Raw genomic sequence first — 17,272 nt, forward strand, 5'->3', positions numbered from 1 at the left:
TGCCTCAGTTCCCTCATCTGTAAAATGGGGATTCTTAAGACTGTGAGCCCCACGTGGGACAACCTGATTCCCCTATGTCTACCCCAGCGCTTAGAACAGTGCTCGGCACATAGTAAGCGCTTAACAAATACCAACATTATTATTATTATCCTTTCAAGACAGAGGTCTTCTAGGAGAAACATGGCTGCAGTAGGTCAACTCTTGATAGCCATCCCTCCCTCTACCCCAACACTTACATACATTTACATCTTTAAACTCTGTCGCTCTCTCCTATTGGTAATTTATTAGTATCTCTCTCCCCAGCTAAACTGGAAGTTCCTTGAGGGGAGAGATTAATGCTACATATTCTCCCTCGAGAATGTAAACTCGCTGTGGGCAGGGAATGTGTCCACCGAGCATTACGTTGTGCTCTCCAAAGCGCTGAGTACAGAGATCACTGGCTGATGCAGCCCACTCTTCTTCGACACCTTTCAGAGCTCACGATGCCCGGCCAGTCAGTCAACTGTATTTATTGAGTGTTTACTGTGTGCAGAGCCCTGTGTTAAGCGCTTGGGAGAGTCCAATCTAACAATTTAACAATTTCCCTGCCCACAACGAGCTCTAAACGGGGCCTCTCCCTGGCTATCCCACCACTGGCCAAGAATAGTGGCTGGCAAGAAGACGGGAGGTCCGGTTGGCAGAGACCAGAGAAAAAGGCCAGCCCGGCTTGTTCTCTGGGCAAAGGGGCGAATTTTGGGGAGGGAACGGTTAGAAGGAATGGCAGAGATGGAATTTCCCCATCAAGGCAGCCCCGGGGACGGGTGCCCAAGCTGCCAAGGGGCCTCTGGCCTTCAGGGGCAGGGCTGGATGTGGGGTGTGGGGGGCAGGAATGGATGGTGGTATTTGTTAAGCGCTTACTATGTGCACAGCACTGTTCTAAGTGCCGGGGTAGATACAGGGTCATCAGGTTGTCCCACGTGGGGCTCACACTTTTAATCCTCATTTTACAGATGAGGATGTAGGGTGCGGGGGGCAGAGCTGGATGTGGAGGGCAGGGTTGGATGTGGGGTGCAGGCCTGGATGTCGGGGATAGGGTTGGGTGTGGGGGGCAGGGCTGGATGTGGGGTGCGGGGTGCAGGCCTGGATGCGAGGGATAGGGCTGGATGTGGGGTGCAGGGGGCAGGCTGGATGTGGGGCGTGAGGTGCAGGCCTGGATGCGGGGGATAGGGCTGGATGTGGGGTGCTGGGGACGGGGGGAGGGTCCTGGGGTGCGGGGGGCAGGGTTGGATGCGGGGGGCAGGGCTGGATGTGGGGTGCGGGGGGCAGGACTGGGTGCGGGGTGCGGGGTCAGGGCTGGAACGGGGCAACACGCCTGGAGGTCAAAGGCGAAGCAGTGTGGCCTAGTGGACAGAGCACAAGCCTGGGAGTCAGAAAGACCCGGGTTCCAACCCCTGCTCTGTCTGCTGCGTGACCTTGGGCGAGTCACTTCGCTTCTCCGCGCCTCAGTTGCCTTTTCCGTAAAAGGGGGATGGGGACGGTCAGTCCCAGGCGGGGGTGTGGGGGGCGGAGGGGGGATCGGTGCCCAACCCCATTTGCCTCTTTCTGCCCCAGCGCTTAGTACAGGCCCTGGCACGTTGTAGGCGCTCAGCAAGCGGCGCAGTTGTTGTTATTGCTAGGAGGAGGACATTGGGGGAGATCGCAGGCGCTGGGGGGGACGCCTGGGGGGTCCCCGACGGGGAAGGGCCCGTAGTAAGCGCCCCCCCCCCCCCCCGGTTAGGCCGCCCCGGGCTTAGCCTCCCCCTCCCGCCCCGCCGCACGATTCGAACCGGGAGCTCGCTCACCCAAACCGCCGGCCGGGGGTGGGGATCCGCCCGCCGCCCCCCCGGGACGCGCCGCTCGCTCCGAGGAAAATGGAGGCGACGACGACGGGCGGCGCAGGACCAGACGAGGTGCGAAGGGAGGAGGGAGGATGGGCGAGGACGGGGCGGGGGGGGGGGGCGGCACGCAGGCCACGGCGGCGGCGTCTGACGTCACTTCCGGGGCGCCGCCACGGGGCCACTCCAGCCCCACCCCGGGCCCAAATCGTGCCCCCGGCTGAGCCCCACACCGGCGCCGGGCCCGCTGGCTCCGCGGCGGCCGCCTCCTCCGGGCCGCCCCAAAGCAGCGCCCTAGGGCCGGCTCCTCGTCGTCGTCGTCGTCCGGCGGCTGGCGCCCGGAGGACCATAGAGTGTCCGCCGCCTCCTTCCCCTCTAGCCGCCTCGTCTCGGTGGTGGCGGGCGGCGCTTCCGGTTCTTCCTCCCCCGCCCTGCGCCGAGATGGGGCGGCCGGGCCGGTCCTGCCCCGCGGCGGCCTCGTCGTCGTTGTCGTCGTCGCCGCCGCCGCTGCTGCTGCTCGTCGGGGGCCTCCTGGGCCTGGCCGGCGCCACCCAGCTGCCCGTCGTCACCTGCGGCTCCGTCGTCAAGCTGCTCAACCCGCGCCACAACGTCCGGCTGCACTCCCACGACGTGCGCTACGGCTCTGGTAAGGAGAAGAGGAACCGGACGATCGATGAGAATAACGTCGGGGTTGGCGAAGCCCTCACCGTGGGGCTCGGTGGGAAGAGCACGGGCTTTGGAGTCAGGGCTCATGAGTTCGAATCCCAGCTGTGCCACTTGTCGGCTGTGTGACTGTGGGCAAGTCACTTAACTTCTCTGTGCCTCAGTTCCCTCATCTGTAAAATGGGGATGAAAACTGTGAGCCCCACGTGGGACAACCTGATTCCCCTATGTCTACCCCAGCGCTTAGAACAGTGCTCGGCACATAGTAAGCGCTTAACAAATACCAACATTATTATTATTATTATTAAGAGCCCGGGCTTGGGAGTCAGAGGTCATGGGTTCGAATCCCGGCCCCTGCCACTTTTCATTCATTCATTCAATAGTATTTATTGAGCGCTTACTAGGTGCAGAGCACTGGACTCAGCGCTTGGGATGAACAAGTCGGCAACAGATAGAGACGGTCCCTGCCGTTGGACGGGCTTACGGTCTAATCGGGGGAGACGGACAGACGAGAACAATGGCGATAAATAGAGTCGAGGGGAAGAACATCTCGTAAAAACAATGGCAACTCAATAGAATCGAGGCGATGTACGATTCATTAACAAAATAAATAGGGTAATGGAAATATATATAGTTGAGCGGACGAGTACAGTGCTGTGGGGATGGGAAGGGAGAGGGGGAGGAGCAGAGGGAAAAGGGGAAAAAGAGGGTTTAGCTGCGGAGAGGTGAAGGGGGGGGTGGCAGAGGGAGAAGAGGAGCTCAATCTGGGAAGGCCTCTTGGAGGAGGTGAGTTTTAAGTAGGGTGCGGGCCAGTCGCTTCACTTCTCTGGGCCTCAGTGACCTCGGCTGGAAAATGGGGATGAACTGGGAGCCTCACGTGGGACAACCCGATGACCCTGGATCTCCCCCAGCGCTTAGAACAGTGCCCGCACGTAGTAAGCGCTTAACAAATAACAACATTATTATTATTATTCTAAGCACTGGGGTGGACACAGGGCCATCAGGCCGTCCCACCTAGGGCTCCCAGTCTTCATCCCCATTTTACAGACGAGGTCGCGGAGGCCCGGAGAAGAGAAGGGACTTGGCCAAAGCCACAGAGCGGACAAGTGTCATGGGTTCGAATTCCGGCTCTGCCACTTGGCAGCTGGGTGACTGTGGGCAAGACACATCACTTCTCTGGGCCTCAGTGACCTCAGCTGGAATGAGCCTCATGTGGGACAGCCTGATTACTCCGTGACTACCCCAGCGCTTAGCACAGTGCTCTGCACATGGTAAGCACTTAACAAATACCAACATTATTGCTATTAGAACCCACGACCTCAGACTCCCAAGCCCGGGCTCTTGCCACTGAGCCGCGCTGCTTCTCTTAGCAGCTATGGTTAGTATTCACTCATTCAGTAGTATTTATTGAGCGCTTACTATGTGCAGAGCACTGGACTAAGCGCTTGGAATGGACAATTCAGCAACAGAGAGAGACAATCTCTGCCCAGTGACGGGCTCACAGTCTGCACACAGTAAGAGCTTAACAAATACCAACATTATTGCTATTAGAACCCACGACCTCAGACTCCCAAGCCCGGGCTCTTGCCACTGAGCCGCGCTGCTTCTCTTAGCAGCTATGGTTAGTATTCACTCATTCAGTAGTATTTATTGAGCGCTTACTATGTGCAGAGCACTGGACTAAGCGCTTGGAATGGACAATTCAGCAACAGAGAGAGACAATCTCTGCCCAGTGACGGGCTCACAGTCTGCACACAGTAAGAGCTTAACAAATACCAACATTATTGCTATTATTATTAATTAGGGGAGACAGACGAACAAAAACAAGACAAGCCATAACCTACTGACGCTCAGACCCGGGCTCTGTCCACTACACTATTCTGCTTCTAGACTGTGAGCTCGTTTCGGGCAGGGAAAGTGTCTGTTTATTGTGATTTTCCCAAGCTTTTAGTACAGTTCTTTGCACGTGGTAAGCGTTCAATAAACACAACTGAATGAATAGGGAATGTGAACAAGAGGGAGTGTTTTCTCCCAAGCACTTAGTCCAGGGCTCTTCACATAATGCTCAATAAATACCGTTGACTGAGTGTGTTGCTTTTCCACTCTTTCTTCACCCCACCCTCAGCACTTTTTGTTGGAATTTAAGCGCTTATTAATTCCTAAGCACTTTACTAGGAGCTAGGATGGATACAAGATAATCAGGTTGGATGTAGTCCAATGTCCCACGTGGGGGTTCCCAGTCTTAATCCCCGGGAAGCAGTCGGATATGATGAATTGATCCCGAAAGCGATGTGGGGCTGAAGGTGGGGTGAATATCCAAATCTTCAAAGGGTAGGTAAGGCAGAAGGGAGAGGGGAACTGAAAGCTTAGTTGGGGAAGACTTCTTGGAGGAGAGGTGATTTATTTTTTAAGCGTTTACTATGGGTCAAAGACTGTTATAAACCCTGAGGTAGAAACAAGTTAATCTGGCCAGACTCAGTCCCACATGGGGCTCAGAGTCAAAGTAGGAGGGAGACCGGATATTAAATCCCCATTTTGCAGTTGAGAGGTTTGCAGAGAAGTTAAGCGACATGCTCAGGGTCACATAGCAGGCAAGTGGCAGAGTTGGGATTAGAACCCAGGTCCTTTGGCTCCCAGGCCTGTGCGTTATCCACCACGCCACGCCGCTCTGAAGGTGGGGAGAGCGGGGGTCTCATTGAGAAGGGAATTCCAGGCCTGAGGGAGGGCAGGGGATTGGCGACGAGATTGAGCTACAGTGAGTCGAAAGACCTGGGTTCTAATCCTAGCCCTGCCGCTTGTCTGGTTGGGGCCTTTGGCAAGTCACTTATCTTCTCTTTGCCTCAGTTTCCTCATCTGTAAAATGGAGATTAAATTCCCATCTTCCCTCTCCCTTAGACTGTGAGCCCCCTGTGGGACAGGTGCTGGGTACAATTACCTTAATATCTACCCCACCACTTAGCACGACGCTTGGCGTATAATAAGTGCTTACAAATACCACCCTTATTTTTATTAGGAGGGGTGGCTGGAGGAGGAGAGACTGTAGGAAAAGGACTCTGTCTTTCAGCGACTCTTGGAGCCGGCTTCTGTCAGTTGGGAGGTGTCAGGGCAGGGGGTGCAGTTCTGCCTCAGTAGCCCTGGCGGGAGGGTCGACGGGCCTGACACCAAGTTCTTTTGCGTCTTGACTTCAGGCAGTGGCCAGCAGTCGGTGACGGGGGTCTCAGCCGTGGACGACAGCAACAGTTACTGGCGGGTTCGGGGAAAGACCTCCACCGTGTGCGAGAGGGGGACCCCCGTCAAATGCGGCCAGGTCATCCGGCTCACCCACGTTAACACCGGCCGCAACCTCCACAGCCACCACTTCACCTCCCCTCTGTCCGGTAACCAGGTGAGGTGAGAGCTCTGTGCAGAATTCAGCCAGATTCCTTTCTCTCTGATCACCTCTACAACCCAACCCACCCAGTACGCTCCTCTACCGCCCACTTACTGCCTCACTGTGCCCCGATCTCGCCGCCGACCCCTTTCCCACGGCCTCCCCCTAGCCTGGAATTCCCTCCCCATCCATAGACGCCAGCCCGCCACTCTCTCCACCTTCAAAAAATTATTAAGGGCACATCTCCTCCAAAAGGCCTTCCCCGATTAAGCCCTCTTCCCCCCAGTTCACTCTCCCCTCTGCGTCGTCTTGACCCTCGGATCCGTGACCTTTGAACATCTGATATTCGCCCCACCCCCAAAGCCTTTAATCCCTTTAAATTATTTATTATTTAGTCATATCAATGTGTATCTCCCCTCCTAGACGGTAAGCTCGTTATGGGCGGGGAATGCATATGCTAATTCCGTTGTCCTGTACTCTCGCATGTGCTTAGTATGGTGCTTTGTACATAGTAAGCGCTCAGTAAAGACCATTGATCTGGCTCATTGCAAGGCAGAGGCTATGTTGATTCTCTTTTCAACAGGAAGGGAGGCGCGAAGGAAAACGGAAGAGGTTGGGAGATTGGGGAGCATGCAGTGTGAGAGGGTGGAGAGGAGAGGGAATGGGTGGTTTGGAGGAAAAACATACAAAGGCCTCTCCGAGGGCCAGTGAATTATGAGAACAAACTAAACCCAGATAGAAATCTAGTCATCGACCTTGTCGTTCTAAACTCTGGACTCTCAAAGAGCAGGAGCCATTTCTTTGTAGTCTTTCTATGCTCCCTAGCATAGTACTGGTGGCAAGGGAAGATGAAGCCATTCCTCACATATGCTAAATCCCGTCTCTCCCCCTTCAATCTTTTTTGCGGGGCAGTTTCTATTTTTGTGCTTTTAATAACTTTATAGTGTTTCTGCGGTTGGTCTTAAAAAGAGCACTCTGAACTTGACGTTTTTTGGCAGTGTCTTTAGAGCGTCCCTTGTTCAGTTTCCCTGCTCGGCCATTTCTTTGCCCTCCCCGTAAAGAGCCTCCAGCTAAAGCCATTTTCCTTCTCCCCCCTGCTCCCTTCCCGGCTGGATGTTGCAGGAGGTGAGCGCCTTTGGGGAAGAGGGTGAAGGGGACTACTTGGACGACTGGACGGTCTTATGCAGCGGCTCCCACTGGGTGCGAGACGGCGAGGTGCGCTTCAAGCATTCTTCCACCGAAGTCTTACTGTCCGTCACCGGAGAGCAGTACGGCCGACCCATCAGTGGCCAGAAAGAGGTGCACGGCATGACCCAGCCCAGCCAGAACAACTACTGGAAAGCCATGGAGGGCATCTTCATGAAGCCCGGTGAGCTGCTGAGGACTGGAGTCCATCACGCCGAACTGTGACGGCTCTTGAGCCGTCGGGCTCCCTTCCCTTCACCGCACAGTGTTTCGCTCCCTTCCCCCTGGTTTTTGGACTCTTCGCCTGCGGGCTCTCCCCACGGCAGCCCCCCACCTTCCGGCTCCCCATTCTAGCCTCCCCACGAAGAGGGGAAGGTAGAGTCAGCCTCTGGGATCCCACTACCGGGGCCTTAATCGGTTGTATTTATTTGAACGCTTACTGTGTGCAGGGCACTGCACTAAGCATTTGGGCGAGGCCTTGAGAACATCTGCACCTACCTCATTGGACTTTATCTCGTAAAGGTCTTCGTTAGAGGAGGAATGAACTCTCTCTTCAGCCCAAAGGGTGTCATCTGGGGAAAAAGAAGGGAGGCACCTGAGGAACTGGAAGGGGGCCATTCTAGTTGGGGTTTTCACTTCACTTGGGAGCTGCCCTTGGTGGTTCACTTGCGGGGGTCTTGCTCCAGAGCACTGATTATCTGCTCTCTGTGTCCTCCTGGGAGCAGTTTTTGGCTTACGGCAATAAAATAATTTGATTATCCTCAGTCGTTTTGTCGCTTTTCTGCTATTGGACTTCTTTGTCTTATCTTGTATCTATACCAGTGAACTTCATAAATACCCGTATAATAATGGGACTCAAGATTTGCGGGGAGGTGTTCAGCGGTTGACTCGACCGGGATGCAGAAGAAGGCTTTTGAGCCTCACCCCTCTCCCCTTCACCTGGCATCGGAGTACCAATCAACCTGATTGAAGTATAATCGATGAAAGACCTCTTATGGGTCTGGTAAAGTGACCACCTGGGAGGTCTGGGAAATTGGGATGGGGGAGGGAAAAGCCAAGTGGTCAGAGATTGCCCCCCGGTCTAAACCGGTGCCATTTTTCCCGGAGGGGGAGAACAGACTTCTCTACCAAAAGCAAAGAAAGGGTCAACCTTCTGTCCTCAGCTCATTCATTCAATTGTATTTATTGAGCGCTTACTATGTGCAGAGCACTGTACTAAGTGCTTGGAATGTACAGTTTGGCAACAGATAGAATTGAGCTCACCTCACCTCACACTTCTTGAGCCTGCCAAGTCCAGGATTTGGGGATCGGGGACAACAGTGCTATCACCTGCTGATGTTCTAGAGGACAGCATGGATGCTTTAGCCTTAAGTGGCTTTCATTTTTCTTTTTTAAATGATATTTGTTAAGCACTTACTATGTGCCAGGCACTATAGTAGGCCCTGAAGTAAAGACAAGCTAATTGCGATGGACACAGTCCCTGTCCCACATGAGGCTCACAGTCTTAATCCTCATTTTACAGAAGAGGAAACTGAAGCAAAGGGAAGTTAAGTGACTTAGTCAAGATCACACAGCAGACAAATGGCGGAGCTGGGATTAGAACCCAGGTCCTTCTGTGCTCTATCCACTAGGCCATGCTGCTTCTGTTCTATATTTTTCTTTTGTGGTTAACATCTGTGAAGTGGTTTGGAACATGGCTCTGTTTCAGAGTTAGAAGAAAGGTGGCATGGTGGGAGTAAAGGAATTTATGCTCCTCAGATCCTCTTTGCCACATTTTCTCTTCTGGTCCCAAGACCCTGTCAATCCAACACTGTTTTGAAGCTGCAGCCCCTCTCATCCAGACCTAGGGATGGTTAGAGAGGGAAAGGCTTTTGGAATGATGTCAGTCTGGAGAAGAAGTTAAAAGCAGTAGCGCTCTGAGCAGTCAGGGTGGTGTGGGAGATGGAAACCCAAGAGCTTGTCTGAAAATGGGCCTTAGGGAGGGGAACAAGAAGAGATGAAGAAAACTTGAGGCAAAGGAGCCTGAAAATTAAGAGCACCATCAAAGAAGAGAGTAGGGGTAATTGCTGAGGGAGGTAATTTTACTACCAGGATTTGGGGAAAGGCATAAATTAAAGGAGTAGAGATTGAACTCTTGAAGAATGATTTTCAGGAGGATTCACGGAAAGCAAAGTGACAGGAAGTAAATATTGTAGATTATCAGTCATTCAGGTCGAAAGTAGGAGGGGTTAGAGTGTGAATTGAGATGACATAGACCAGACAGGGACAGAAAAAGGGGAGGGTTGGGGTGGATGGTCTGGTTATCCTAAAGGGGAAACAAAGCAGTAAGAAGAAAATATCTGGCTGGAGTGGAGAGAAAAAAAGTGGAGTGGGCATCCCATAAATACTATTATTGATGATGGAGAAGCAGTTTTGGGGCAGATAAACTGAGGAAAATTGAAACCAAGAAGCTGCAATATTGTAGGGCTCTGAGGGGGAGATGGCAAAGGGAGAAGAGGAAGGGGCATCTAATTGAGGATCACCTTCAGGAGGGGTGAGAAGTGAAAGGGAATAGCCTTTAAGTGGAAAAACAGCAGAAAATATCCTGAAATTCAAAATCTCCCTTGAACTTGGAAGGAAAAAGACCACAAGCTCGTTGTGAGCGGGGGATGTCCGCTCTGTTGTACTCTCTCATGAACTCAGTACAGTGCTCTGCATACAGTGAGCACTCGGTAAATACAACCGATTGAAATGTGCTTGAAAAAGGATGGGCACTCGCCTTTTCTTCATTTTTGCCTCTGACTCGTTGGGGCTTGAGCCCGGTGAAGGAGTATAGGGGTGATATCACTTGCCACTCCCTGAGAATGAGATAAGAGCTTGTCATTTCCTGTTCCCTTTATCCTGAGAAACAGAGCAAAGAAGGAACCCCTCCAGGAGCAGACCAGAAAATGTTTAACCCTATTCTCAGCCTTACTCCTCATATTCTGGTCTAAGTAGCCCAAGCACTTCGGAGGGGCCTGAGCGGTGTCAAAGAGCAGCAGTGTGGCTCAGTGGAAAGAGCCCGGGCTTGGGAGTCTGAGGTCATGGGTTCGAATCCCAGCTCTATCAGCTGTGTGACTGTGGGCAAGTCACTTCACTTCTCTGTGCCTCAGTTACCTCATCTGTAAAATGGGGATTAACTGTGAGCCTCATGTGGGACAACCTGATTACCTGTATCTACCCCAGTGCTTAGAACAGTGCTCTGCCCATAGTAAGCGCTTAACAAATAACATTATTATTAAAATGGGGATTAACTGTGAGCCTCATGTGGGACAACCTGATTCCCCCGTGTCTATCCCAGCGCTTAGAACAGTGCTCTGCACATAGTAAGAGCTTAACAAATACCAACATTATTATTATTATATTCTGGTCTAACTAGACCAGGCACTGAGGAGGGGCCTGAGGAGTGCTGAAGAAGAGTAGCTTGGCTCAGTGGAAAGAGCCCGAGCTTGGGAGTCAGAGGTCATGGGTTCGAATCCTGGCTCCGTCAGCTGTGTGACTGTGGGCAAGTCACTTCACTTCTCTGAGTTACTTCCTCTGTAAAATGGGGATGAAGACGGGGAGCCCCACGTGGGACAACCTGATGACCTTGTATCTCCCCCGGCGCTTAGAACAGTGCTTGCCACATAGCGCTTAACAAATACCAACATTATTGTTATTTTGGGGCTGAGGAGGAAGAGGGCTGAAGGGGAGGCGGGAGGCTGAGGAGGAAGAGATGAGGTTGAGGGCTGAGGAGGAAGAGGGCTGAGGAGGAGGAGGGCTGAGGGGGAAGATGGGGATTGAAAGGAAGGAGGAGGAGGAGGGCTGAGGAGGAGAAAAGGGCTGAGGGGGAGGAGGAGGAGGAGGGCTCGGGAGGGCTGAGGGGGAGGATGGGGGTTGAATGGAAAGAGGAGGAGGAGGGCTGAGGGGGAGGAGGAGGGGGAAGACTGAGGAGGAGGAGGGCTGAGGGGAAGGAGGAGAGAGGAAGGAGGAGGAGGACTGAGGGGGAGGATGGAAGTTGAGAGGGAGGAGGGCTGAGGGGAAGGAGGAGGAGGGCTGAAGAGGAGGAGGAGATGAGGCTGAGGGGAAGGAGGAGGGGAGGAAGGCGGAGGAGGAGGGAGGAGGGGGAAGGATGGAAGTTGAGAGGGAGGAGGGCTGAGGCGAAGGAGGAAGAGGCGGGCTGAAGGGGAGGAGGAAGAGGAGGGCTGAGCAGGACGAGATGAGGCTGAGCGGGAGGAGGAGGAGGAGAGATGAGGTTGAGAGGGAGGAGGGAGAGGAGGGGGAGCGAGCAGAAGCGTCTGACTCGGCGCAAGCGACTGTTGGGGGCGGGGTCTGGGCGGCGCGCGCGCGCACGTCCGCCAGGGCGGCTGTTGGGCCCCTGCCCCGGCCCCTGCCCCGGCCCCTGCCCCGCTCCCGGCCCGGCCCCGGCCCCGGCCCCTGCCCCGGCCTCTGGAGGCGGCACCGAGCCGGCGGGGGCCCGGGCCCGGGCCCGGGCCGGGGGGGGCGGCGCCGCCGCCGCCATGCCGCTGCTCTTGGCCGCCCTCCTGGCCCTCTTGCTGGCCGCCCTGGGCGCCCTCTTCCTGGGCCGGTGAGAGGACGGACGCCCGCCCGACCGCCCGCCCGACCACCCGCCCGGGGCGCGCGCACGCGGGGGCGGGGGGAGGGGCTGACGGCGCGCGCGGGGGGGGGGGGGCGGGGGCGCGCGAGGCGAGGGGGAGGGCCTGAGGAGGGGGCGCGCGCCCGAAGAGGGGAGGTTGGGGACACGTGGCCCCAGCCCCCCCATCCCATTATTTTTTTTAATAAGGTGCCCATCCCTTCATTGTATTTATCGTCCCGATGGTGTCTTGTTTTGTCCCTCCGTCCCCCCGTTAGACCCCGAGCCCCGTCGTGGGGCAAGGGCTGGTCTCTGTGGCCCGATTCCCAGCGCCTTAGTACGGTGCCCTGCACGATAGACGGGCGCTCAACTGATGCTCTTGAATGAATGAATCCCTCCCCCCGACCTCGGGGCGTCTGGGGCTAATGCCCCCCACTGCCTCCCTGGCCCGGGGCGGGTGGCTTGGGCCCGGGCCAAGCCTGGCATCGAGGCCCCCGGTTTGGGCCCGGGCACCCTGCGTCTCCCCCCGGGGTCGGGGCACCGAGCGGGCCGGTGGAGCCCGACGGGGTGCTCTCCGACTTCCAGAGTGGCGGATTGCCCTCTCCCGGAGGTCATCCTCGTGACAGAGTGGTTTGGGTGTCGATTTCCCTTCTGGGTGACCCCGAGGCGAGGTCCGGAGGGGCACGGGGAGCCCTAAACCGGCCGCCGCCCTGCACCCCCGGGCACAGGAGTTGAGGCCGGACACCGAGGGGAGAGCGGGGTGAAGGGTCCCGGCCCGGAGGAGTGGGGTGAGGGTTGTCCTCGAGGGCGCTCAGCCCCGGACCCCCGGCCCACTCTCCCGTGCCCTTTGGAGGGACTGCGGAAGCTCAGCGGGCTGTCCCGGCAGGTGGCTGGTGGTCCGGTTAGCTACCGGGTGGTGCCAGCGGAAGCTGCAGGCGGACCTGAAGATCGGCTCCTTCGGCTTTTTCTGGATCCAGAATGTCAGCCTCAAGTTCCAGCGACACCGGCAGACGGTGGTGGGTCCTTAGGGTGGCCCCGTCCCACCCCCGCCCTCCGGGCACCCTCGCCGGTTGGATCCTCCTCTGATCCCCCGGGCCATTCCGTAGCCCTGGCCTAGGGGAAGTTCTCCTTATTGCTGAACCGATACTTTCCAAGCGCTCTGCACACAGTAAACGCTCGGTCCAGTACGATCGAAATGAACAATGAGTGAATTTCCCACTCTCCCTATCTCCCGCCCCCGGAGTGCCCGCCTGACCCTGTCGCGCACCTGCATATGTGCCTCCCCCGCCAGGGTCACTTCACAAAGGCCCCTCTTGTGCCCTTCTAGGAAGGTCGACAGCGTGTGGATTTCCAGCAAGCTCTTGAGCCATGAGTTGCCGTGAGTACCTCACTCCCCACCCCTTTGTTTCTTGCGTGAGAGGTTCTGGCGCGGGAGGGTGTGAAGCAGATTCTCTCCACTCATTGCTTCTCTCCCGTCTTGCGCTAGGCGTTAGATTGGCCTACAAGGCATGCCCTGGGTAAGGCAGAAGAGGTGGCGGCCGTCGGCCGACCGACTCACTGGGCTCACCCTTGCCCCCGAGGGGTGAAGAGGGCGGGGGGTGGGTCATCCTCCTGGATAGGGGAGCGGGGCCAGTGACCGCTCTCTCCTCTGGGAGCAAGGCACTATGTGCATGTGCTTTGGAGAAGTGCGAATCCGAACCGACCTGCAGAAATGTACCCGGCGTGTCCGCCCCTTCGCCGGGGCAGCGGCGGGGTTCCCAGGGAACCTACCCCTCAGCCCGTCCTGCCTGAGAGATCCGTCTGTCAGAGTGTAGGATACCCCATGTCTGTATCGCCTTACCGTTTCCCCTTCTCAGCATGAAACAACCCCCCCGTCCCGCCGATGGTTTCCCGTTGCCACTGTGCCCCCCCTAGCGCTAAGGTGAGGGGTGCCTGGCACTCCCTAACCTCTCCTACCCAGATCCAAAAAGGAGAAATGGAATGTGTACTGCCATTCGGCAGGCCAGCTCATATTAGCTCCTCCCTCCACTGTTCATCCATACCACGTGGACTCTGTCAAGCGTCCATGAGTCCGTTCAACGTGGCCACTTCAGAGTCCCTGTGGCACCATCCAAATCAGGCCGGAGCCGCTTCTGCTAGATAGCGATGGGTAAGAGGTGAGTTAGCTTAGAGGCGGGGGTGGTAGGTGTGGGTCCCCGTTAGAATGCGGGTCCCGAGACCACCTCCAGCCTGTCCGGCAGAGAGTCCCCAAATCCTCTGCTCTGAGGAGGGACGGGAGGGCTTGAGTTCAGTGTCGTGTACCTGGCTATCCAATTATACTATAAACTGATATTACTTGCATTAAATAACAAATAAAATCCCCACCCCCCCGCATTGTTCAAACTCGCCGTGGGCAGGGAACGGGTCCTACCGACTCTGCTGTAATGTTGTCTCCCAAGCAAGCGCTTAGTACAGAGCTGGGCACGAAGTAAGCGCATCGATAAATACTGTTGATGACGATACGTCAGACCCAGGTGCGGGGGCCCGGTCCCAGCAGGGGGGATCTGGGGTCACTGAGCGACGGGGGGGCTCCTTGCTCCAAGTCATTCTCCTCTGCCTCTCTGGAAAGCGGAGCTGGGCCAGAAGGGTTGGGGGACGGGGGGCGGGGGAGAGCAAGTGCTCTGACCCCCCGCCCCTCCTCAGGCTGGACTGCGAGGTGAGCCTGAGCACAGGTCAACAGCAAAGTGCTGAAGAGCGGCCAGTCGGTAAGTGGTCGGTCTCCTCCCTGGTGGGCCGTGAGGGCTCTGCGCGTGGCGGGCCGTCCGGCCTTCGGGTCCTTCTGGGGCTCGGACTGGGGCGGCACCCTGTGCCAGCTCTCCAGGACCCGGGCGCTGCTCCTCCTCAACCCCTTCAAATGAATTTCCTAATAGTCCCACCAAGGTTTGGTTTACTGTCTCGGGATGCCGTGCCGACGGGCTTCGGGGGGAGGCCTGGGTGTTGCCCTTCCTCCTCCTCCGCTGCTCCCACGCCCTGGTCACCGCTCTGTCTGGCAGGAGAGACACCTGCCTGGCAGAGCTCTCGCTGGCCCTGGACCTCTGTGTGGAAGTGGGCTTCAGCAACCGACGGTTGAAAGCCATTACTCTGGGTGTAGTGGGCACTCCATGCCGAACTGCAACGAAGGCCCTTCATAGCCAGCTGTTGCGCCAACAGCTGGCCCTGGCCGCCTCACCAAGAGCCGAGATAAGGTTCCCTTCTAGAAAATGAGGTTGACACCGCCGTATCCCGGTTTTTCCTAACCTTGCCACTTCCCCACAACCCCACGACAGACTGCGTCAGTCAGTGGTATTTATTGAGTGTTTACTGTGTGCAGAGCCACTTGTACTAAGTGGGAGTGTACAATGAATGTAAGTTTCACGTGGGCACGGACGGGAACGTCACTACCAGCTCCGTTATGTCGTTCATTTCGGTCAGTTGTATTTGTTGATCGCTCACTGTATGCCAGAACGCCGTACTAGCTCTTGGGACCGTACAGTACGACGCATCAACGGGTGACCTTCGTGCCCACAACGAGCTCGTGTTGTACTCTCCCGAGTGCCTCAGTACATTATTCTGCACACCGTAAGCGCTCGGTAAGTACGGGTTGATGGACATGCCGATAGCGTTGGTGGATACGATCTCGCCCTCAAGGAGCTGTCCAGATGTAGGAGGAATTTACCAGGCTAGGAGAACTCAGCCGCCCTCCCCGTTTGTCCATAATAAGTTAGCGGGGTGTTTTGGGGAGCGGGGTAGAACACGGAAGGACCGGGGTGGCTGGGAGTGTGCCCACGGCAGGAGGGCTCTTCAGCCATCGCTTTTCTGTTCCAGCGGGTGGCCGAGGACCTGGCCCGAACCAACTCTGCCCGGCCTGGACCTCCTGACTCAGCTCCCGGGGGCGGGTGAAGGTGGAGATGGAGAAACACGAGCGTGGTGACTGTCCATTGAACAGCCAGAAAAGGTGAGGGGGCCGGTTTCACGGGGGCCTCTCTGGTTGCCGAGCTGAGTGCCAAGCAGCTGGGGAATGCAGCTAGCGTATGTACGGCCCTGTAATTATACATTATATGCTATTTAATATTAACGTCCGTCTCCCCCTCTAGACTGCAAGATCGTTGTGGGCGGGGAGCGTATCTACCAGCTGTGTTGTACTATACCCGCCCCGAGCGCTTAGTAAGGAGTTGTCCGCACCCACTAACGGGCTCAATAAATACCATGGATTAGCCAAGATCAGGCCTCCACCGCTCGGCTGCCAAGCAGGAGCGGTTGCCGACATTCCTCTGAGCCCAGCTCTGTCTCTGGCTCAGGCACCTCAACTGGACCCTGAAGCTGCTGCCAGTTTGTGTTTCCAGCGGGACGAGGAGCAGCTGCCCTCCGCAGCCTTTCACCCCGAACACCGACATGGCGCAGATGAGCACTGAGCTGCTACTTGGCAAGGTCGGGGGGCCCCAGGGAGAGCCCGAGGCGCGGGCCTGGCTGGGGAGCGGAGCCTGTCGCTCGTCGGGGAAGCAGCTAAGAGGAAGAACCTCTATTCTCCACCCCGAGGGGAAGCCTGCCGTGGAGTCGGTGGGAGGATTTTTAGCCTTTTGGCCTAAACTGCCCTCGCCCTAGCTCCTCACCCTGTTCTTTTTCTCCAACCGGTCGCCGCCGTCTCCCTCAGAGGGACTCTGCTGTCTCAGAGGCCGTCAGCGCATCGTCTGCCTCAGCTCCCGAAGGCCAGTGTGCAGGTGAGTTCATTCAATCGTGCTTTCTAAGCTCTTACCGTGTGCCGAAGCACAGTAACTTAGCGCTTAGTAGTTCCGGTCCAGACCCCCTAATCGCCTCCATCCTCTGCCCCATTCCCCTTCCCTCCTCCAGGTGACCACCATTGACCTCTCGGCTGCTGTGGTTCTCAATACCTGCATCATCCACTACCGGCACCAGGAGTTCTCCCACTGGCTGAACATGCTGGCGCTGGAGAGCCAGCGGCCAGGCCCACCTTCCCCTCGCCGGTCCCGGGCCGGGGCCAGGTGGGACCGTCAGAGTTTTATGGTTTCTAGACCCTTTGTCCGCTATCCTTAACACCTCCTTGAGGATCCCCAGCAAAACGTAGCCTCTGGGGGCGGCGAAGGCTGGGGACGGGCGTCTCGGGACGTAGGAGTCGATCCCGTAGAATATGAGTTATTCTTCTCTCTCTGCAGGAACTTCCCCCAGATCCTGGCTCCCATCATCCTCAGCACCTCCATCTCCAACGTCAACATATCTGTGCAGCTTGGGGACACGCCACCCTTTGCCTTAGGTTTCAATTCCATCTCCCTGGGTAAGACCCTGAAGAGGGAAGGAGTGGGAACATCAGCTCTCTCCCACATTTCAAGTTGGCCCTGCTTGGAGAGCAGAGGATGGAATGAAGGAAGTCGAAGCCCCACTGGTCGAGACCCCCAGCTTCCCTCTTTCATTCACTGGATCGTATTTTCCTGAGCGTTTACCGGGTGCAGAACACTGTACTGAGTGCTTGGAGAGTACAGTATAACAATAAGCAGACAACATTCCACTGCCACAGCGAGCTTACAGTCTAGAGGGCGGAGCAGACGTTAATAAAATACATTATAGATATGGGCATAA

The 17,272-nt window shown here is 56.4% G+C and overlaps 3 protein-coding genes across 4 annotated transcripts in view; 2 read left to right on the forward strand and 1 right to left on the reverse strand.

The window, feature by feature from the left end:
- Nucleotides 1-1,945, reverse strand: part of SUPT6H (SPT6 homolog, histone chaperone and transcription elongation factor) — a 28,399-nt gene extending 26,454 nt beyond the window's left edge. For both annotated transcript variants that reach the window (XM_029082051.2, XM_029082050.2), the window contains exon 1: nt 1,821-1,945. The gene's annotated coding sequence lies outside the window, so the exon portion shown is untranslated. The remainder of the gene's footprint in view (nt 1-1,820) is intronic.
- Nucleotides 1,946-2,126: 181 nt separating this feature from the next.
- SDF2 (stromal cell derived factor 2) lies at nt 2,127-7,835 on the forward strand. Its single transcript, XM_029082836.2, has 3 exons — nt 2,127-2,499; nt 5,705-5,901; nt 7,009-7,835. The coding sequence occupies exons 1-3, from the start codon at nt 2,295-2,297 to the stop codon at nt 7,294-7,296; spliced, it is 690 nt and encodes a 229-aa protein (XP_028938669.1). The 5' UTR covers nt 2,127-2,294; the 3' UTR covers nt 7,297-7,835.
- Nucleotides 7,836-11,568: 3,733 nt separating this feature from the next.
- LOC114817887 (protein KIAA0100-like) lies at nt 11,569-13,523 on the forward strand. Its single transcript, XM_029082500.2, has 4 exons — nt 11,569-11,656; nt 12,549-12,679; nt 12,992-13,040; nt 13,322-13,523. The coding sequence occupies exons 1-4, from the start codon at nt 11,589-11,591 to the stop codon at nt 13,521-13,523; spliced, it is 450 nt and encodes a 149-aa protein (XP_028938333.1). The 5' UTR covers nt 11,569-11,588.
- Nucleotides 13,524-17,272: the final 3,749 nt, after the last annotated feature.

The sequence above is a fragment of the Ornithorhynchus anatinus genome, chromosome 17 (assembly GCF_004115215.2).
Source record: "Ornithorhynchus anatinus isolate Pmale09 chromosome 17, mOrnAna1.pri.v4, whole genome shotgun sequence".
NCBI classification, from domain to species: Eukaryota; Metazoa; Chordata; class Mammalia; order Monotremata; family Ornithorhynchidae; genus Ornithorhynchus; species Ornithorhynchus anatinus.